The 23,696-nt window shown below is 41.6% G+C and overlaps 1 protein-coding gene across 14 annotated transcripts in view; it reads left to right on the forward strand.

The window, feature by feature from the left end:
- LOC135205791 (phosphatidylcholine:ceramide cholinephosphotransferase 1-like) overlaps positions 1 to 23,690 on the forward strand; it is a 384,192-nt gene extending 360,502 nt beyond the window's left edge. For 11 of the 14 annotated variants that reach the window (XM_064236936.1, XM_064236943.1, XM_064236941.1 and 8 more), the window contains 6 exons: positions 16,660 to 16,905; positions 20,574 to 20,701; positions 20,882 to 21,083; positions 21,367 to 21,641; positions 21,888 to 22,063; positions 22,478 to 23,690. In XM_064236936.1, the coding sequence (XP_064093006.1) occupies positions 16,661 to 16,905; positions 20,574 to 20,701; positions 20,882 to 21,083; positions 21,367 to 21,641; positions 21,888 to 22,063; positions 22,478 to 22,633 (1,182 nt within the window). In that variant the 5' untranslated portion in view covers position 16,660 and the 3' untranslated portion in view covers positions 22,634 to 23,690. Of the gene's footprint in view, positions 1 to 7,800; positions 7,830 to 12,696; positions 12,917 to 16,659; positions 16,906 to 20,573; positions 20,702 to 20,881; positions 21,084 to 21,366; positions 21,642 to 21,887; positions 22,064 to 22,477 lie in introns of those variants that run through there. The other 3 variants (XM_064236935.1, XM_064236940.1, XM_064236938.1) reach the window with 3 other exon arrangements.
- The last annotated feature ends 6 nt before the right edge of the window (positions 23,691 to 23,696 follow it).

Consider the following 23,696-nt stretch of genomic DNA (forward strand, 5'->3'; position numbering starts at 1 on the left):
TTCACTGCAAGTCCTTCTGTGCGTCTGAGGGAACTTCAGTCTATCGGTGTCGGATTTCGTTAGCGGGAATCCTCTTACACTGAGAGAGAGAGAGAGAGAGAATTTGTCGTAAAAATAAGAAACAAAATCGTCCAGCGGAAATCGAACTGGTGCTGCCCCCGTTCACAGGTGATGCTGGGAAATCCCCATCTTGGCCCAGTGGTCTTTGCGTAAACCAACTCCAATCACTTTCAAGAAATGCAGCCTCAGCACTCAATCAATATACGACACAATTCATGCCGTGACTTTGCCGCGAATGTCATTTTCAGTGAAGTAGAAGTTTTCTTGTCGGCCGCCGTGTCACCTTCGCCGAGCGCGTGATTGCGATGTTGGGAAATCGTCGTGCTTTTGGGAGCCGTTCGTTGTTCTCCTTGAGTGAGGTTGGTGGGTGGTTGGTTGGTGGTCAGGCCGGCCCCGTGTGTGTGTGTGTGTGTTTGTGTTGTCTTCGCGTGAGGAACAATTCTGTCGTTCGTGGAATTGAATTCGTCATACTTCGGTTTCTCTTTCGTTTTGTTTAACGAGAAGTTTATTGATATTTACTTTACGTGAATTCCCTGTGTTGCCATTTTCCAATCTAAATTTGTTGTTGTTTTTGCCAGTGGATGTGAGAGAGAGAGAGGCTGGTAACTCGGCGCTCGATTATAGATTCGTCGTCTTAGGTAGATGCATCAACTCTCTCTCTCTCTCTCTCTCTCAAAGAGAAGTGTATATGAAAGCTGGATTGAAACGTGTCTTTAAAAGATCACTTCGTTAATTAATTCATTTTTTCCGCAGTGACAACACGGGCTAATGGAAGTTTCCCTAACCCAAGGTAACAAGTTTCGCTTTTGTTATTGTCTGTGATGGCGTTTACCGCCCTGTGGTAACATATCCTTCGAGTAAGAACAACCCAGGGCCTTAGAAACTCGTGGTGTTATTTTTATCGTCAGTTTATTTATTTATTTTTTAATTCGAATAAAAAAAAATCGGAACGGCCTATTTTTATAGGTCGCTAGGTTCCCCGGGATTGGGTGGTGGTTAGCTCCTGGGACGCATTGTAGGTGTTGGGGGGAGGGGGGCGGTTGGCCTGTTCGATTGTAGTTTCCCGCCAAGTGTGTAGCAGCCGTTGGGAAATCCTTCCCTCCTCACCGGATTTCCTTTCAAATCCTGCCTCTTAACCTTCCGAGCCTGATCCTGTCTTTAGACTTTTAAATGTCGCACTCCGTGTGCGTACATGATGGAAATTTCCTCAGATTTGCCTAGTTATCATAAATTATTATTAAAGAAACTCAAGGGGGCGTCGTATGAACTCTTGTTAAAAAAATATGTAGCATCTCAGTCTGTTCAAGTTGCGTATATATTTGTCAAATCATTCACATGACGACTAAACAAAGCGCAGTTCGGTGCACTGGCGGCAGAATGGAAGTGGGCACGCGCGTGTGACATTTAGCACCCCGACACATTGCGATAAAATGGATTGTATCACATCCCGTACTTGATGACGGTTCGAAATCTTCACGCCGCCAAGTCAGATTTTGGATAAGAACGTCTTAAAGGCTAATGAATGTACGGCTGAATGCAGGCGAGTGGCTGGCGTACTTGGAGAGCAAGGCTCGGCAAACCGTTGCGTTGGCGGGAAAGTGGAAAGTTTTTCCCTTGGCAGTTGCTATATACCTCCAGCAAGACCTTGCCTCCAGTTTCCTCTCTCTCTCTCTCTCTCTCTCTCTCTCTCTCTCTCTCCTACTTACGCCCTTACCACAGTGTCCGGTGCGAACAGATGTTTTGGTTTTGCCACTATCTGCTTAGCGTCTTCAACTTATTTCTTCAGCTTTTGACACTTGAAGAGGCTCAGGCGACTGTAGGCTTTATGTAGCGGTTGTGTTCTTATATGGAAACTATAGCAGCAAACAAACCGTAAGGAACGACAGAAGAATTAAATGTTCTTATGTACAGACTACAAAGAAATTCTCTCTCTCTCTCTCTCTCTCTCTCAGTTGCTGCTACTGGTGAGACTCCATGTTACTTATGTCGATCGGTGTTTTAATATTAACAGTAGCTGTTGTAATATGAATAGCTTCTTAGATTCTAGTAATACACTTCATAATTGTTTTATTTAGAATTCGGGTGAAGTTTACAGTTTAGTAGACCACGTCCGTCAGCTTATACAATAACAGAAGAAAGGTATTATGATATTTTTGTTTTCAACAGAAATTCAAGAATAAACCAGAATGAACCCATTGTTTTGAATGGAATATTTGAATATTTCTTCACATCGAAACGGGTTTCCATTCCCTTACCGAGTGTTTACCGACTCGGCAAGAGCGACCATTCACGCTCATTTATGATTTGACTTCGTTCGAATCAGACGACGACGAAGAGCTATTTTCGAACCGTTGTAGATGAGACAGCAACAGGTGTTGTGTTGTCGGCCTTCACATGTGGTTGGTTAGATGGGTGTCATGCCTTCCTCCTCCCCACTCTTATCAATCCCCCCACCCCCTTCCCGGTCCCCAGACACAACCGTATAGGTCCCGTCCACGGCGCTACCAGTACGACGACGGAACCCACACCACCACCACCAGTCCACCACCACAAGTGATCGTCAGTAGTCTTATAGAATCTTAGACAGCATGTCACGGCTTCTCATGCATATGTGCTTGTTTCCTGGCGAGTTAGGATTACCTTACGTGGAAGACCTACATTGAGGAGATTTTCACCTTTGTTTTAGACAGTTGAATGCCCACGGTCTTGTTGAATGACGAACATTTTTGGGACTTCAACAATGAGCTTTACAGCAGCTATTATCTATTTTCGATCGCAATTACCGCTGAGACTAGACCAGTGTCTGGTGTTTAACCACAGTCATTGTGTTTTTTTTTTAACATTTCAGTTTTGTTGACGCTGTATTTCCACATGGTCACTAATCTCTCTCTCTCTCTCTCTCTCTCTCTCTCTCTCTCTCTCTCTTTTGATGCTATGGTGAAGCGATGGACCGCCCTCCGATCATGGTGTTGACTATATCATCTTAGTCACTGATTCATAATGTAGTTATAGGCATGGAAGGTCGTTGGTCTGTATGTGGATGTTGACATAATGACATTCCAAGGAGTAGCGTAGTATCGATATTTGAATTGTATGCGAGTTCATTGCTGAATCATGGCTGTCACTGTTATTTGTTAATTGCCAGTGGTTCTGTAGTCTTGAATTTTTATATAACCTAATCGCTAGTCGACCGTTGTAGGTCACAATTAGAGGGGGTGGGGAAGGGGAGCGTTGAACGGACGTGAGTATTCATCTTCTGTTGAAAATTATGCTATAAAAACGGGTCTCCACGAGATACTAGTAGATATTCTCTCTCTCTCTCTCTGTCGTGGTGAATATTTGGTCCAAATTACCCTCCTAATGATCTCTCTTTCTGTAGAATTCTCCAACAAAATATTGGAATAAAATCTTATGACATTGTTTCAAGGAACTGTGGCTTCGTGTTGTAACCTCCTTTAAAATGACTCCTTGGAATCCATTGCTCTATCGACAAGTAACAGAAAGTAAGATTATTCCTTGACACGCGAGGGGGGCTGGGTGGTGGGGTGCGGGGGGGAGGGGGGTGTTGAACACAATCATCCTTTGCCACTGTAATCATCGATCGCCATCCTGGAGGTCAACTGCCTCTCTCAGGTCATTCAGGTGGCCACTCAGGTCAAAAGAAATTAGTTGGTTTTTTTTTTTTTTTTTTTTTTTTTTTTTTTTTTTTTTTTTTTTTTTTTTTTTTTTTTTTTACATTCCATCGCAAGACCCGTGCTCATTCCAGAGAGAGAAACTTCTTAATTTTACTGTCCTGTTACCCAAAGTCCCTCGCTGACCTGGTGCTATTTTACTCGAGTAGCCCAAATAGTTAACGAGTCGCTGCCCAGTCCAGTAATTGAAGCCTGGCCCCTAATTAGCGAAAAGCTGCTGTTTATTTTGAAAGTACACGCTCACTTTCGCCCAAAGATTCGCGAGCCCATCGCTAATGACTCAGGTCGCCAAACCTGAAGCGCTCAAGCAACATTGTACTGGACGTCATATCACTGCAGTATGCAAATGATGAATATAACGACATTTTAATCATTAACCGTTATATTCGCTGGGTATGAATCCGCAGTTCAAAGCAAACCGTTCTTTCTGATTACTAGATGCAAGGTTTACCCCCCCTAGTACTATAAATATGCAAAGGTCAGTCTGGTGCATTCGCCATTCATTCCAGAACGCTGTTGGCATAGGCAAGTGGTCGCTGGATTTGTTCCCTGGTACCGGTCGGACCATGGGGTCGGTTCCAGCAGCAGACGGACATCCGGGACAATTTTAGTTGCCTGTTCTATAGTCAGTCTCTCTCTCAGTGTTTTGGGGTTGGTTTCCTTGCGCGGTTTGGAACTGGTGACCGACCGTCGTGTTTGTTTGTCCTGCTGGTGAGTTGGTGGATGAAGAATACAAGGGTAGATTTTACTTAAGAAAAGGTTTTTTTTTTTTTTTTTATTGTCTCAATGTTAGAAACACTGACGACGGTTCATGTGTTGTGTTGAGTGTTGTTTTTCCCTGTGCAAGATGAAATGAAAGTTGAACGGGATGGGTCATTTCTGCCCTTAGGCTAGGCCTAGTTTGTTTTATGGTTGAGTAATTAAGAGCGTTATCTTAATTTGAGAGTGGAATTGGTGCTACTTATTATATCAGTATGCTGAAATGCATGCGCGGGGGGGGGGGGGGGGGGCATTTCCCCGAGGGCCTAGTACGAAACGCGGCAAAACTGTAGATACACGCACGGTAGAAATATTATATATATTTTTTATATCCTCTGTGTAAATTTAACGTCAAAAGTTCATTCAAACCGACATTTTCCCTTCACCTTCCTTCTATGTACCAAGTCTACTCCCGAGAACTTCATTTGATTTAATTTTCCTCGAGTTTTGGTATTCCTAGATCCTCCGCTGCTGTTATGCTTTTGACTGTTAATTAAACTGCTGCCGATTTCTCTTCCTCTAATGGGAGTTTTAGTCCCGGGTTACCCTCGTTATTGAAGGTAGCAATTTAGACCCAGGGGAATGTTGTTATGGGTGTCGCTGATGGCCTGTTCTGTTCTGTTCAAGAACTCGTATCTCGAACAGGTCTCTGTTGATTTCATTTAAAAAGGAACCAAGAGTCAGGAGATATTATTATTATTATTGTTTTCAACCAAGTGGTGATAGGAAGGTTGAATATTTCGGTCAGAGGGTAGCCAATCACACAGGTAAAATTGGGTGCACTGTAGGCAATATCTGAAGTTCTTTTTAGCGTCCCTTCGGCCCCTAGCTGCAACCTTTTAAATTACTTTGACTGTACCTCCGTTCATATTCTCTTTCTTCCATCTTCCTTTCCATCCTCTTAACAATTGATTTATATTGCAACTGCTTTGAGGTTTTCTTCGTGTTATGCTAAGCAGACTTTTTACTCTCAATTTCAGTTTCAGCATTGTACATAGCCCCATAAGTCCCAGCGCTTGGCTTTTGACCAAAATTCCGTATGCTATTCTATTTCGATTTTGAAAGTGTGCCCAGTCCAGTTCTTTCATTGAGCTGTGTCACTTTGAATATTGGTCAACAATCTGTACAATCTGTGGATCTTCCGTTTCATTTCTTGTAGCAGTTTGAGCCGTGAATGTCGGCTTTCTGTGTCTATTACATATCCCCTTCAAAATATATACCCTTCCTGGATGTTAAAGCCCAGGAAAGGTCAAATGGTTTGACTAAGAGTTGTAATGGCCGTTTTAAAGTTACACTTGTGCGCTTTTTATGTCAGAATTGAGCAAGCAGAATGTGTCAGTGTTGCCTAATGTCATTTTGGAAGTATTCCGAGGCAGAAATTTATTTATGAGGCACGTACTCCTGTGTTATATATATATATATATATAATATATATATATATATATATTATATATATATATATAAGATTTTTTTACGAATGTGTATATTATTGTAGGGATATAACAAAGGTCTATCCACGTCGTAAAACATAATAGGGAGTCAAAATAAAATGATTCGCGCCATAAAACGTAAATACGGTGCCATCATCATATCTTTCCGACCATAACACAAAAAAAAAAAAAAAAAAAATGCATTTACCTCTAACCCCCCCCCCCCTCCTCCTCCTCCTATTCCAGTACAAATAGGCATGATGATAATCCCATTAAGGTATTATCTCTCTCTCTCTCTCTCTCTCTCTCATCTCTCTCTCTCTCTCCCCCTCTCTCTCTGAGCATGAAAGGCGGCCTTAAGCGAAGTCTGCGAATTGACCGTTTGCTGAACTACGCAGATCCTCCTCTGTCTGGGGTGGGCGTAGGAGGACCTCTCCTGCCGGACAATTTAGTGGTTGGTGTGTGGGGGAGGGGGGCGTTAGGCCACGGGACACCCTAAACATGACGGTGCCCCTTTTGTTGTTGTATCTCTCTCTCTCTCTCTCTCTCTCTCTCTCTCCATACTTGTTCCTATGGTATGTTATAGGTTTTTATATATATATATAACTATATAATTTATATATATATTATAGTAGATATATATATATATATCTATACTATATAGATACTATATATATATATATATCTATGTATATTATATATATATATATATATATATATATATATATATATATTTTATTTTATCTATCTGAAATAATTTCAAACAATACCATAGAATACGAACACGGTATACGAGAGAGAGAGAGGGCAGGAGAGAAGATATGTTTTGTGTGTGTGTGTGTGTGTACGTATATGTATACTATATATAAAATTGTTTCTATTATACATTCACATATATAATAATAATATGTGTAATATATAATTCTATTTCATTTTGCAAAGCCTTGTCTGCTCAAGTTCTGAGTTATATAATATATATATATATTCCTATATGTGTTTGTGGTGTGTGTGTGTGTATGATATATAATATATATATATATATATATATATATATAATAAATATATATATATATATATATGTGTTATATAATTTGCCCCCATCAACAGTTTAGTCTGCTTTAGTTCCCTGTGCACGCATGATGATGTCAGGAAATAAAAGAAATATATAAATAGTTCATGGATGAATGTGGCAAGTTTCCCCCCCTTATCATTCCCATACCCCTGCTTTGCTCTGCGAAGGGTCACTGGATCAAGGATTTCCATCCGTGACCCGTATCGGGTATGCACTCGTTTGACCTCAAGTCCGTATCGACGAGCGGAAAAAGGGGTTGGCGTCAAATTCGGTCACTGAGATATCATTCAAAGGTGTTGCTATTGAATTGTGTGTGTGTGTGTGTATATATATATATATATATATATATTATATATATATATATATATATATATATATATATATATAGATATATATATATATATTTATATATAACCCCAACGTGATATATAATATAAACAATAAACAGATTACACGGCCACTAGGAAATTGAAACATCGGAGCGCAAGATTTTTCTTCTTCACTGGAATGCATTTTCAAACTACCACATACAATGAAACGAAATATTACAAAGACGACTCGGTGTGTGTGTGAGGTTTTTTATAAGCTCTCCCAACATTCGGGGAGCGTAGACGTTGAATTTCAAAAGAATTATGTCGGGGAGCCTCTTATCATAGCTGACGAAAAAGCCAAGCCTATTGAATGGAAATGCCACATTCCAGAGGCCTTGCAGCGAAGGAGTAGAGGGGGCGTGGCGCACCCTTGCACAGCTGGCTGGCTGTTTCTTTTGTGACGCTGTGGCGGGTTCCACCATCGCCAGCAGATGCCTTCGGTCCGGTAATTACCCTTCCTGTTATGTTGTCGTTTTGAGGGAGGCGTTTATTCGACGACCATGACGAATTGGGACGGGAAATGCAATGTATAACTCGATCGAAAATGACCTATTATTCGCCAGGAACTCTTGCCTGCTTCCTGAGGCCTCTCTCAAGGTCACAAAACTCCCTCGCCTCCCTCCTACAACGCCACCATCAAACGACGCTTCTCCAACACTGGTGTACGCTCTCTCTCTCTCTCTCTCTCTCTCTCGTAAGGTATTATCCTTTGCCTGGTCGCCTGCACGTCCTTGAAGTTTTTTTTTTTTTTTATCTTTGGCGTAAGGCAAGTGGAAGTCGTACCAGTTCTTTTTTGCGCAAGGCTGAAGTAGGTAATCTCCCCATTCAGCTGAGGGACTGATCCTTAGACGGTGATTGGCGTCGTTGTCATTGCTACATTCAGTCAGTCAGTCAGTCATTGACGCAGTTATTCAGCGAGTCACAGCCACAGTTAGTCAACCAATCAGTCACTACCACATTCAGTTAGTCAGTCAGTCACTACCACTAGTCAGTCACTGTCATGCAGGTAGTCAGTCAGTCAGTCAGTCAGTACGCTTGTCACTGATCGCTTTCTGAGTCAGTCAGTCAGAGTCGAAGTCCAATTTCGTCAAGAGACGCAGCTAAGCTCCCGCGAGATGCAACAAGTGGCACCACTATAATAAGCTCTTCCCTAAGTACTCTCTATTACATATTCATACCAGTCTCTCTCTCTCTCTCTCTCTCTCTCTCTCTCTCTCTCTCTCTCTCTCTCATATTGAACAATTCGGAGTTTCCATCAATTTACAAACTAAGACAGAATTTGCACTTCGAGGAATAAAAAAAAAAAAAATCTATCTCGGCATGTATGATGAAATCCCAGGAGTTCATATTTTTCCTTCAACTCGACGGATTTGACGTCATTCGCGATAGGAACTTGTTTTACCCTACCCCATCCCTCCCCTCTCTCCCTCCCTCCCTCCCTCCCCTCATACCCTCCCCCCTCTCTCGACTCCGCCGAGCCATGGAGGAATTTCGCCCGAAAATTACTACCCTCAGTCAGGAATAAAAATCACTCCCATGTGGGCGGGCTGTTTGGGAAATTGGGTTCCGCGGTCTAGCAAGTGGCCTCTCTCACGATTCATCCCCCCTCCCCCCCCCACCCCTGCCCTGTTTTTTATATTTTATGTCGTCATTGATTGGTGAGGGGGCATTCTTTCAAGTCCTGGTATTACCCTCATGAGGGATTTCTGTTATAAGGCTGAGTCACCAACTTTACTTGTTTCAAGGATGGACATTTAGTCTGTACGTTATATTATTATTATTATTATTATTATTATTATTATTATTATTATTATTATTATTATTATTATTATTATTATTATTATTATTATTAAGCCTATTCATACGGAACAAGCCCACCAGAGGGGCCACTGACTTGAAATTCAAACTTCCAAAGCACATCATGTTCATTCGAAAGATATGAGAGAAAGTAATAGAAAGATAAAGGAGGAAATCGGCGATTAGAAAAAAAAAACAGAAAAATCAGCAAGTTCCTACATTAATAAAATTGTTACTATATGATAATATATACTGGTACATACTTAAATACATACAAACACATTCTGGGTAGTTACTATTGTGTAGTGTAGTAATCAGATAGTTAATTGTTTGATAACATAGCGCAAGAGTTCTGTGTCGTATTACCCACTTATTTTTTCTGTGGTTTTCGCCTATTATTCGTCTCCTTAAGTAGTTTGAATTGGTGTTGCGTGCAAATGAGATACTCTGAAGTTTAGGAGGACACATTACATATCTGGAGAGGCTACGTAGCAATTACCATCGAATTTATCACTTTCACTTTAGGATTCTTTTTCTCTCTCTCTCTCTTGATATGTTACAATGTGCTACTCACCATCTCGTGTTTTCATATATCACTCTAAAGTGACATGAAGGTATAAGGTTCTATGAGAGAGAGAGAGTGAGTTTGCTTATAGAATTACATTCGGGCTGGCCCACGGGGTGACATGACTAAATACTACAGCTATTGAGACTATCAATCTCACTCTTACTCTTGCTCCTCACAATAGCCATTTCCTCCGATACTGACGGCATTCGAAGTCATTTATGTTGGAGAAGTTGGAGAGGAGTTTGTACGTCATTGTACGTCGGACATCGTAACAGGACGCAATTGAAGGGTTGCTGTCATGGCCAAGGACCCCTGGGGTGGGTTAATTGGCAGGATTTCTTCAGGAGGATTCGTGGGTCGATCTATCTTTCCATTGAGGTGGTGTGAGGGAGATTCGGACCATATACGTACATAGCCCGTAAAGGGATGGTGCCTACAATGCACCTGGTGCGGTGCGCTTTGGGCACTACTTAAGGTTCTCTGCAGCGTCCCTTCGGCCCCTATATAGGTGCGACCCCTTTCGTTCCTTTGACCGTACCTCCGTTCATATTCTCTTTCTTCCATCTGAATGTCCTCTACCCTCTCCTGACAGTTGTCTCCTGTTGCCCCTTTCAAATCTCTGTACTCCGTTTCCGTTTCAGCCCTGAATGACAGACATCATCAAAGGTCCCAGCGCTTGGCCTTTGGCATCACTTCTGTATACTTTTCCAAGCGTATATATACTAGTCCATACGAACGTCTGCTGTCTTCCTACACGAAGCAGAGCTTTCGAGACTTGTCGTGGTTTCAGGAACACCTACGGCGCTGTGTCTGTTGACTCGAGGGAAATTGTAGAAAGTGGGTTTCTGTTTATACAGCAGCACCTGAGGTTACCTCGCCGTAATTTATTGGCGCAGTAAACATCCTTTTCGGGATGTCTGCTCGTCTGGGAAAGTGCTGCAGGAAGGAAGGAAGCTTTGCCGATGTAAATGAATACTTGAATGAGGTTATCGGGTTTGCAGGCCACACCGCCATCATCAGCTTGAAATAAAAACATCCAGTTAGTACTATGTTCTCTTAGCACAATTCCAGCGTTCCCTGCTGTTCCAGTCATTGAATGGGAATGTTTTTAATGTCTAAAATACGAAAGCGTTTTCTCCTTGTGGTTAGTACTACCCGGTGGAATTCCACGAATAACCCCGGTGTTCTTTTCACATTAGGGCGTCTGGGAGCTATGTTCTGAAGGCCAGCAGGCTTCCATGATTACGAACGAGCATTACCGGCATGTTCGTCTTGGTGTATATTATATTCAATATCCCTGGGCCCCCATAAGAGAGAGAGCGCCGTCTGCGCACCTCACGCGGTGTACTGTAGGAGTCACGTTTCGGCGTCCTTTGGGCGTCTAGCTGCAACCCCTTTCATTTCTTTTTGTCGTACCTCCGTCGTTATTCTCTTTCTTCCATCCAACTTCCTCAACTGCGACCCTTTTCTCCGCTGCCTCCTTACAAACTTTTCGACACTCCGTCTCCCTTGCAGCGATGGATAATGACCTCGTAGGTCCCAGCGATTGGCATATGGCCAACATTTCCTATTCCTTTCCGTGACATTCCAATTGCTGAGGTGATAGACAGACAGCTTTCGCCATTTTACTGATGTGATCATAAACGCATTACTGTATAGCATCGGACTCATTCGGGCCCAGTACTGTATAGATGTTCCCTTACCCTCCTGCGCGCTCCCTCCCTCCCTCTCTCTTTTCTCTTTTCCTACTGTGAATCAGGAAGCCTTAGCACCACACAATTTCAACCATTTCCTTTCCATTCATTTGGTCTTTTCAGTCTGCTTCTCCTCAGTAGTTGCTCCTTCGCGGAATGGCTCTTACATTATTGTGTGTTGTGATGTTGTCAGCAAAAAGAGTTGCGAGAGCTCAGCTGTTTAAAGGGGACCCAGTACAGCACACTCCTGGGGTCGCACTTCTGTTTTTAAAGGAAGTTTTCAGATGTCGCTTCGCTCTCTGTACCATTTAGTATATTAGTTTGTAGGTGAGGGAGCAGCAGATCGTACACCAGACAGTGTGGAAAGCGACTCTTGAAGGTCGAGCAAATTTAAGATGCCACACTTCACCTTCATCCATGAATTGAACCATGTCGTTCAAAGCAGAAGATAAGGGCGTCATTCCGTTCGCTGGCTGTTTGTCCGGTAAAACCGATGTCAAATTTACAAGATACAATGATTGACCCAAATTCAGACACTCAGACTTTGTTTTTTTTCTGTATGAAGTCAGGCTGTGACCTGGGCTTGACAAGCGTCGTCAGCTTCTCTCTCCATTCCAGGGAATGCCATTTCCAGTGCTTGAAATCGTGACTTCCAGGATTATATCCAAAGTCGGGTGAGGATCTTGAGACCAGTGGAGTAGGGGAGGAACCATTATTGGGAATTACCGGGATTGGGCTTTGATAAGACCGCAAAATTTGGCGGAAAACACGAATGTCTTTTTGGGGAATTTCACTCGTAAGATCGTAATACAGACGACCTTTGGCCTTGCAAAAAGTGGCATGGATGCCTTATTCACTCGTTTTAATTGTTGCGTTTATATTATTTGTCAATTTAAAGAGGGAAATTTGCTGGAATATTCGTCGGGAGAAATATAGATCCCTTTGCACGTCGTGTTCCGGGTACGAATTGTATTTTGGTAAAAGCCCTAGTAACGCATTTAAGTAGTAGTAATAGTAGCAGCAGCGCCCTTCTGGCGACTGTCGTCTGTCGATTCTAGAAAGGTAATAGATTCGTCGGTCGGTGACGTCTCTCCACATTATCGAGTTTCCTGTCCGTGCCGATGAAAAAAAATGTGATCTTAAGCTTTGGGGAGGGGGGGGGTCCTCCACTGGGAGGGCCCATCCGGTTGAGTAAGTCTACATTTTAGGCGTTCTCGTTACTGCACTCGTGAGGCTTCGAGTTTTCAAAAGTTAGCTGCGACTGACTAATGCGAGTGACGAGTCAGTAGTCAGTCGCTCTGCGGCTCTGTGGAGGTGCCTGTGGTCAGAACGCGTAAGTGCAACTCTCCGACTCGGGTCTAGTTTTTGCTTTGTGTTGGACAGAGATGAATATTGTTGTGTAGAGAGGGTTTGAGCGTGTTTGCCCACTCTATATTACGGGCCCCAAAGTCGACGTAGCCATCGTAGTTACGGGTAGGTGATGGCAAGGCCAATATTCTATTGGCCTTGGGTGATGGTGGGCTTCATTTGTGGCCCCGCTTCTGCTTTAGTGTTTTCGCATATTATTATGGGCTCCTGCAAATTTCTGCTCTGTGGCCCCACAAACGCCACTTCTCCCCAATTGACACAACTGAGTGGGACTGAGAGCGAGCGATCCGCGCACTTAGCAAACATAAGCCATTTTCATTCTCTCTCTCTCTCTCTCTCTCTCTCTCTCTGTATAATATATATATATATATATAATATATATATATATATATATATAGATATATATATATATATATATATATTATATATATAAAAAACATGCATGAGTGTTTATTTACATATGTATATCCGGGTGATCTATCACTAACGCCGGTACCCTCCGCCATCCCACTTATTTCATTATTGAACAAATCTTTGAAAATAGAAAACAAAATTAATTGTCCGAAGGCGCACATACATTCATTCAACATTTTCTTTTCTATTTAACATCTGTTGTGGAGGGATGTGTCCTTGCCGGAGGCTTTTTAGTATATACAGTCCGGGTCAAGTTGCGGTCGCGGGTTCCAAGAAAATTCCCTCCCATTGAATGAATGAATGAATGAATGAGTGAGTGAGTGGAAGACATTCGGGCCATATGGCCCTGCTCCTTGGCAGGCCCGACTTTCAGCGAATTTGGGTCTTTCCTAGGTAGTGGACCCCCAAGGGTTGTTTTTTTTTTACCGGCCGTGTACGTATCCATCAGCCTTTGATAACCTTCAAAACATAAACAAAAGACTAAATATCATAGAGATAATGACCCCCAAGAAATATTAGTTCTCGGCAACGACCCCCGAAAATCCTTGAGGGGGTCAATGACCAGGAAACAGACGCGAATTTGTATAATGTGATTTTTTTTTTTCACAAAAGGGCCAAATGGAGGTGTCGTGCACTGATTCCCCGACGAACCCTCAGCCTTGTGAGAATTTTGACGTGACTTGTTTTTCTGCTTACACGTGCGGAAGAAAATACCTTTTAAATGAATGTAACAGAAAAGGAAATGAATAAGCACTGTCAAGATTAGGAAGAAGCCCAGTAAAAGAGTTTATTCTGAAAAACAGATTTCATTGTTTTTTTTTGTTTTTTTTTTTACGTGAATATGGACGAACCTTTTACCTTAGAGGACTTCCGTGGACGTGTTCGGAGCCCGGGAAGCTGAGTTGGTATGTATTTTTCCCGAATCGAAAACATTTGAAGAAGCGTTCTTCATCGAGTGGAAGTGATTTCAGGAGGAAGCACTGACGTCCTCTTACGACACAGGGAAAGTGTTCTTAATGATGCTTAATAACAGAGTGAAAGTCAAGTGCGGAGTTGACTCATACCGAGGGAGTTTTGTGCTTGTGGAAGGACATGGTCTCGCTCAAGGTTCAACAGATATGCGGTATTGTGTTCACGCAGAAACTAGTGTGTCCCTAACTTTCTATAACTTAGGTTTGGGAGGCTGCACTCAAGGTGCTGCTGGTGTGTATATATAGTTATATATAGTCACTTCGGATCGTGTGAGTCGCGACCTTTTATAACCACCATTCAGTGACGTTTAACTTTTTTTTTTTTCCGTGTTTTTTAAACGTTGAACAACATAAAAAGTAACATGGTATCTCTACGTTGAAGATCAAGCAAGTATAGTGAAAATTAATGCAGTCTCTTGCGTCATCCAACTCTTCCTTAATTGAGTGACTTGGAAAGTACTGCAGAATGCGAGACTTAGACCATTTACTATCTTTTTTGTCAAGGAACAATTAGTTACTTGTCGGGACACAGCATCCCAACAAGTAACTCGACTGTTCCTTAACAGAATGGATAAATATTCTAAGTCTTGCGTCCTGTAGTACTTCCCAAGTCACTATATTAGAGAAGGATTATATGATTCGAAACACGACGTCACATTTCACGACGCAACGCTCGATCTGTCAACGTACTGAGACCTTCCACGTGACCTTTGGTTAATGGTCCAAAGGAACAGTTTGTGTGGAAGCTGGAGGAGCACCGAGGAGAGAAGACCTCGCTCCAGTGACTGAATCGAGGAACAGATGCTCATCATCGATCAAGACCGGTATAAATCAATCATGAGGCACCGAATTTTGGGCGGGGGAGGAACGTGCCAAGTCACTGTACCCTTCCGCCGTATGATCGTATGATCTTGACAGGTTGCTGATGCTGCCTTAAAGGGCCATTTTGCCGTTATTATAGGTCGTGTTGGACAGCAGCGTCAGTCTTTGAGCGGACGTCGCACGTCACAGTCACGACCTGTGATGCGATTTTATTGATTTTATATTTTTTTGGTTTTCCTCTGTGCGCTTTAGGCTATGCTAAGCTTGACAATTTGGTTTTCAATCGATAGGATAATCCTCTCTCTCTCTCTCTCTCTCTCTCTCTCTCTCTCTCTCTCTCTCTCTCTCTCTCTCTCTCTCTCTCTCTCTCTCTCTGGTTTTCGGCAACGGAAGGGAAAACGGAGGTCGTCCTTAAGGCCATTTTATTTTTAACTGGTGACGTCAATTCCTCCTCCTCCTCCTCCTCTACTCTCCCGTCCTCTTGCCCTGCCCCCTCCCATGAAATCCATGGTATTCCCCAAGCAAGCACTTGGTTTAATTTCCTCAGACGTGGCGTGGGCCAGCAGGATGGAGGAGATCGTGTGTGGGTAATGGCCAGCATACACAGCCACACTGACGTTCACGTATGGTGTATTCTTGTATACAGACGATTACCCAGTCGCCTAGCAATCCACACGTCACATAGCTACGCCCTATGCCTTGGTTGGTATTCGTGACTATGCACCAGAGGCTGAGAAATTTGGGCATCATTTCCCTGCTCCATTCGGCCCCTAGCTGCAACGTCTTTCATTCCTTTTGCTGTCCCTCCGTTGTTATTCTCTTCCTGCAATCTGACTTTCCTTCCTCTTCAACAATTTGTTTCATGGTGCAGCCGCCAGGTTTCCCTTCTGTGACGCCATTCACACTAGGCCTCCTTACTGTCAAATTCCCCCTGCACTGAATGACCTCATAGGTCCCATAACTTGGCATTTGGCCCAAATCCTATATTCCATTCTGTTCTGTCGTTTTCCCAACTTTGAAGCTTCTGTTGCACTAAATGAAACCGAAGGGGAATTTTTTGGTTGAGTATATCGTCGGGCGCGAACCTAGGAACCAAGAAATCAGGACGTACAGTGAAGGGCCTTTGACCACACAGCCATACACTATATACATATTTGAATGCATTTCTTTTATGAATTAGAGCAATTTTGAAGAAGGCTGGACTGGTGGTTGTGGAACGGTCGGACTATGAATCATATAAATATAGCAGATGTGAAGGATGCCGTTCATTATGGAAGCCACATGTGTATTAACACTTGAAGAAATTGAATTAAAGCGTGCTAGGAATATAGTTTCATATATATTTATATATTATGTATTTGTATATAATTATATATATCATTTTGTATATTTATTATATCTCCATAACATACAGGAACTATATATATTTATAATCAATTCTTGTTAGTAGGTACTGTAGACAGTGTGCTTTCATGTTCATTTGCTTTTTATTTGAATGTTCGGGTACTTTTTATTCACAAAACTGGTTCGCTTGTGATGTCATTATGTACGCTAGTATGATGAGAGTACCAACGATAAGTAAGAGAAGTCTCTGGCAAAGACCGGTTGTGTCATTCATGTCCTTTTCTGCTCCTCCTTCAGGATGGTGTTAGGTGGCGGAAAGAAAACTGACGGAGGAGGCAGGTACGGCTCCGTGGGCGAGAATGGCGGCCTGGCCAGCGACAGCCAACACCACAACGGCGGCTCTGGGCTGAGCAACAGCAGGAGTGGCACTTCCAGCAGTGCCAGTAGTGTTGTGGACGACTCCGACCACTGCCAGATGACCCACGACGTCTACCAGCGCCAGCCTCTGCTCCCCAGCCACGGCTCCTACATCACCAGCAATGGGTGAGTCGCTTGGTGCTGGCAGCCGCCCCCTTTCTCTTACCTCACCTCATTATTATTATTATTATTATTATTATTATTATTATTGTTGTTGTTGTTGTTATCAACGACCAGAAGATGAACCCTACTCTTAAGGAACAGCCCCAAAGGGGCCATTGACTTGAAATTCAAGTGTTGTTGTTTTTATTATTATTATTGGTTGCAGATCCACAACAATATAGCATGTGAGTATATGGTCTTTAATGGATATTAGAAGCTTTCGAACCTTGTACTAGGTTCATTTTCAGTCATGAACGTAGTACAAGGTTCGAAAGCTTCTAATATCCATTAAAGACCTTATACTCACATGCTATATTATTGTGAACCTGCAACCATTGTCATCATTTTCGACACGGAAAACTATGCCTATTATTATTATTATTATTATTATTATTATTATTATTATTATTATTCAGAAGATGTACCCTGTTCATATGGAACAAGCCCACCACAAGGGCCACTGACTTGGAATTCTTCAAGCTTCCAAAGAATATTGTGGTGTTCATTAGAAAAAAAGCTAATAAATGAGAATAACCAACACAGAAAGAAAATATTAGGCATTAGAAAGAAAAATAAATAAATAAAATAAACAAATGGTTCAATACCTTCCTCAGATCCCCACGCTGAGTCATCCTCCTCAGCCTCCCCTCCTATAGTTTCCACCCAAGTAGGTCCTCTAGGACCTCGGTTTGGGTTGAGAAGGACAAGTTCACACCATCTCCATTCCCTCGATCCCGGAGCACTGCAGGCATTACCGGAGGTTCTTTGCAGAGTGACCTCCGCCTCTAGCTGAAACTGCAACCCCCTTCGTTCCTTTGACCGTAACTCCGTTCATATTCTCTCTCTCTTCCGTCTCACTTTCCACCCTCTCCTGACCATTGTTTCATAGTCCAACTGCTTTGAGGTTTTCCTCCTGTGACACTTTTCAGACATTTGACTGTCAGTTTCCCTTTCAGCGCCGAATGACCTCATAGGTCCCGGTGCTTGGCCTTTGGCCTTCATTCTATATTCAATTCAATCCAATGCATTTTCTCCTCTACTTGTGGAACTTCCGTCATTTCCCTTACGGTTTATACTTTAACTGTTCAGTCATATTACTCTTAATGGTCTTCTTGAAAGGATTATTATTCTGAAGTCGACAAAATGTTTTAGATATCAGCTTCATATTGTCACGAACATGAGAGTAAGGTCCTACGAATAGCAGTATAGGTCGTTCAAGGCTTGTGTTTACAATCTCACTCTCGTGCTTAGTTTGCGTGTTTGATTTGCCAGTGTTTAAATTCGCCTTTTCTGGAAGTCTCTCGCGAAACTTCAACTCTGGAGAAGCCTTGCTAGGTGTCGCTGCTCCTCAATATTTCAGATTCGGCCTCACTCCTCCTTCGTCTTGTGGTTGTTCGTCCCTTCGTGGCTACTAAACCCCCCCCCCCCCCCCCCCCCCCTCTCTCTCTCTCTCTCTCTCTCTCTCTCTCTCTCTCTCTCTCTCTCTCTCTCTCTCTCTCTCTCTCTCTCGATCTAAAATCAAAACTTTTCTAATTCCTTGTATACTTGTGTTCAAGGCTGGAGTGACGAAGGAAAAGACAACACGTGTGCAGTTGATATACTTATTTCTCTGGTCCCTGAAGTTTTTCCCTACCTTGCGGCTTCAATAATGGCATTCAAGGCCACTGTGACTTAAAAGTTGAGTCACTCTCCCCCGTTTGAGTGCACCATTACGCCGCGTGCTCCTTATCCAACTCTCCACATTCGTCACATACATAGGCTACGGTACCTCATGCGTAACGTGGCCGTCTCCTTTTTGCACGCGGTGGGTGCATTTGCTAACCTTGGCTTGTAGTGCTTTCTGTATGCATTGTCGCCCTTGGTAGCGATGTTTCCTTATGTATTTGGGCTTTAACATTGACAGCACCTGATCACACTTAATTGTTTCGTAATGACGTCGAAGTCTTGTAAGGAATTAAGTAGCCAACGTTACATCAAGGTTGACGCGAGTCATGCGAAGTGGAGATTCAAGGTAATAGTGGATGCGCCAAATTCTGCTCTTATCTTATCTTATGCTGTGGTGGTTATTCGTGACAAAATGACCCACTTCCAATCCATTGTGACAAGCGAAAATAATAGTTATTAATGCAGAAAGTGACGTAAAGTTCGCGTCTTGAACGTTAAATATATTTTTTGAATCAATGACCTTCAGAGTACGTTGGAGAAAGAAAGAAATAAAGTCATTTTCGAAGTGGTTGGCTGTGTAGTTGAAGCACCGGTGGCGACTCGTTCACTAGAGACAGTTAACCTGAACTGGTCACCAGTCTCGGTACATACCGCAGTTTTAAAACATCCTTAAGGATATTGACACTTAAAATATAAGAACAGCCAAGTCCATGATTCCCTTAAAACTATTCGATGAAGCAGGGGCCGTTGTATCGGCAGCGTGTCGTGCAACCGAGTGGAAAGTAATTTTGCTTGCTTTTATCCAGAAGCATGTCCACTCCGTCTTTCAGCTGCCCTTGTGTTCAAAGCAAGAGACACGGTTCCAAGGCTAGATCGTGTGTCACCCGCCGCCGATTGCTTAGCTGAAGGAACCGGTTATATAGATCCTTGTGAGGTGATGTCTTAGTTTTCATTTGCCGGCTGTAACCTAAGATAGGCTCCTCCACCTTTCATGCTCACTGCTTCTGTTCTGTTCTTTTCTCGATGAGAAAATCTTCGTTATTATTTCGGTTGTGGATCTAGAAATATTTCTTGTGGGGGCGCTACTTAGGGTTATCATATATACATGTAACATTTACACACATACGGTACCTACACATGATATCAATATTTTTATATATGCACACATGCACTATATATACAGTAGTAGTTGTTGTGGTTACAGTGATAATTAACTAGGAAAATTTTGTTACTAATAGTGATTTATTGAAAGAAAACTATGTTCTATTTCATATGCAAGGCAGGGGAGGGCACATGACCATGTCGCTCCCCCCCCCCTCTCTCTCTCTCTCTCTCTCTCTCTCTCTCTCTCTCTCTCTCTCTCTCTCTCTCTCTCTCTCTCTCTCTCCTTATTTTTTTTTTTTTTTTTTTTTTTTTTTTTATGGTGTGGCAAGTTGGTCTACTGTATGTCATTGATGCCAAGGAAAAATGTAAATTTTCTCACTTATGTGTAAATTATCATCTTTTTTCTTGTCATCAGCTATTTTTATGGGTAAAATAGAAAAGTTTTGATTGGAATTGAAGATATAAATATGATTTTTTTTTTTCTATTTTACAAAATTAAGTTTTGTAGATTATACTTACCAAGTAATTACAGAATCAGAGATTTACGACAAAGGCCAAGCACTGGGACCTATGAGGTCATTCAGTGCTAAAAATAATGTTGAAATAATCATTAGAAGAGGGTGGAAAGTAAGACGGAAATGAGAATATGAATGGAGTAACAGTAAAAGGAATGAAATGAAAGGGGTTGCAGCTAGGGTCTGAGGGAATGCAGCAAAGAATCTAAAGTAATGGGTACATTTATGGCACTATCTCCTTACAGGAGAAAAAGAATGGTACCATATAAGAGATTTTTTTTGGGGGGGGGGGGTGTGGTGATATCTTGCATCTTTGCATTTAATAGATTGTGTTAATTTTTGTTGCAGAGTTAGTAAAGATGGGAGCGGAGGATTCTACGACAGTAGCAGTAGTAATGGTATGGTGAAGATTCCTATACCTCCACCTCACAGAGACGAACCCAGATTCCCCAAAGAGAAATCTAAAACTTTTTTAGGTAAGAGACCATTTTCTTAGTGTGCCTAATCACTTCACACTTGTTGTTGACTTGCAGTGCTTTATAAGACAGCTCTTATTTGCTCGCCTGTGTTATGTAAAATCTGAAGTGATGTCCTTTAAATTCAAGTTTGAAATGTGCAGACGTGACTTAATTAATTTTTCTTTCTAATTGTTGCAGCCTTCTTGTTTCTATTCGCCAACTGGATTTTCACAACAGTATCATTAGCTTTAACACACGAAAAAGTGCCAAAATACCCACCGCTACCTGATGCATTGCTTGACAACATCAATGTACAAGAATGGGGCTTAGATGTCTCGGAGATAATCATCATCGTGTCCGTTTATCTGTGCGTTATGGTCGTGTTATTCCATAAACACAGGTAAGGCTTCCAGGCAGACAAGTGCTGTCACTGTCATTTCTTTTTATGATTAGTGAAATTTCCTTTTTGGAAAAATAAACATAAAATTTCCTTGTGGGAAAGTTGAAAATATTCCCTCCCTTTCTTTATTTATTTTTTTGTAGAATTTTGTTAGTGTTAGAGCGAAGGATTTGGTGATATGTATTGTTGCAAATACTACAGAGATTAATATAGATTAGTTATACCGCTTATAATAAAAGGTGAAAAATCTTTAATAAATGACAATTCTCATTCTTTTTTTCAGATGGATCATCTTCCGTCGGATCTTCCTTATTCTGGGCCTCTTGTATTTTTATCGTTCCATAACTATGTACGTTACTGTCCTTCCAGTAGCAAACCCCAACTATCCTTGTTCCCCCAAGGCTAATTACACAAGCCCAGTGCTTGTAGCCAAGAGAGCTATTCAGCTGTTATCTGGGTTTGGATTGTCAATCAACGGGCAACACACATTTTGTGGTGATTACATATACTCAGGCCACACAGTGTGCCTTGTAAGCGCATACCTCATCGTAAGAGAATGTAAGTAAGCTGCTGGAAATATTGTATTATGAAAATAAATTTTGATTTGTAACCCTTACATAATGATGAAAAACATTACATTTATCATATTCTTGGGATTTCATCTCGCAAAAATTTTGAGTATGTAAGAAACAGTAATTTTCATGTAAGGAGTATGCTTATTTTGATAAATTTAGTAGATTTTTTTAGCTTTATCATTTTGCTCTGAAAGGGTACATTGGATAACAACTTGCCTTTTGTTTGCAGATACTCCAAGACGCTGGTGGCTGGTGCACTGGTGTTTCGGACTTCTGGCAATCACAGGGGTAGTGATGGTCCTTATTGCACGAGGCCATTATACAGTTGACTGTTTAATAGCATATTTTATTACTACACGATTGTTCTACATGTATCACACAATGGCAAATAATGCCACTTTAAAGGTGAGAGTACTTGTAACTCGGTATGGTTCTGTATTCATCCATTTCGAAGTTATTGAAAAGAAGTCTGGAATGTTTTCTAGCACTTACATGAGATTCTTGCGACGTTACAAAGTATAATGAGTAACGTGTTTAACGAGTTCAAAGCTGAGCAACAGTAACTAGTGGAAGTTTTGAAGCCTGATCCTAGACAGCTTGCACTCTCTATTTAGGATAATATAACATGAAAAATTTGCTGAGTGTTAATGTTTTGTTGTGGCAGTTAAGGCTAACTAGACCAATGGCAAATAAGTCTTTAACTGGACCAGTAGATCTTATCTCTGAAATTCTCAACTTAGTAATGGGTGTTTGCTGATGAAAAGTAAATTAAATGCATATTGTATGATCACAATTCTAAATTTGTTCTTTCTTTTTCAGGAAAATGGTCCAAACAACTTCTTTGAAAGGTTATGGTGGTACCCAATATTCCAGAAATTTGAAGCAAATGTTCATGGGGTAGTGCCTCGTCACTATGAGTGGCCATTGCCCTGGCCGAGAAGGTGGAGTAGTAAAAACCCACAGAGAACATCTTAAAAGGAGTGCGCGTTAATGTGTACCAGGTCATGCATTTTATCTTAAACATACTGTGATGGAATTTAGTGCAGTCAGCATCTGTATATAAACTGCAGAAACGACACTTTCCATTGTGAAGGGCTGATATATGTTCCTTGCAAATGTGAAAGATGAAAAGGTGCATAAAGTTATATAATATAGTATACAGTATGTGTGTGAGTGTAACTGACACAGGACAATCTTATGGATTGGACCATACATGTACTGATTCACAACGTTTTTCCGTTTTAGAAAATGTTTTTGGGGGTTATCTTCAGTCATTCCCTCCCCAGCAGATAATAGTGTTTTGACAGAAATGAAAAAAATATAAGATTTCCCCATATTTAGATGCCATTTATGTTTGTATTTAGAGTAAATAAGAGAAGTAAAACAGAAAAATTAGTTTTGAAATGCCTCCCAGAATTGACTTCCAAATATAAGTGTTATCTTTTTTTACAGATTTGAGCAGAATTGTTACTGCTAGTGAGTGGAAAAGTGCCAAGAGATTCAAATATTCTTAAGTAGTTTTCCATCTGTATGGTAGAGAAACTAAATTGCTCCTTAGAAATTTTTAGTCCATTTCTTTTAAAGCATCAGTTTAGCACTACTTCTGTTCAGATTGCCTCCCAAGACAGTGCCAGTACATTTGGCGAAAAGGGTTCAATAAGACCCAGCTTTATTCCATGTACTGGTATTGTTTCTCACAAATCAATGATTGACAACTTTAGTGTTTCAAGCTGCCTGTTACCCTTTGTGCCAGTCCATATGTGGTAGCGTTGTACAAAGAGGTGAATGGAATGAGTAATTCCAGGCCATCTTGTTTCTCCAATTATTTTGGCAACTATTGTAAAATAGTCCTGCTGTGGTAAACCTGGAGAAAGGCCTGTGTGTTCTGTTATTGCATACTCCCTCTTTGTACAGTGATGCCAGTTCAATGTGATATTAAATACTCACTCAAATCACTTACTTGTGATGAAGTGTTTTTCTTTTTTTATTTCTTGACGTGTAATTAGATTTTGGCTTAATCAGCTTAAGTATATGTATA

Source organism: Macrobrachium nipponense, chromosome 24 (assembly GCF_015104395.2).
Source record: "Macrobrachium nipponense isolate FS-2020 chromosome 24, ASM1510439v2, whole genome shotgun sequence".
Classification (NCBI taxonomy): domain Eukaryota; kingdom Metazoa; phylum Arthropoda; class Malacostraca; order Decapoda; family Palaemonidae; genus Macrobrachium; species Macrobrachium nipponense.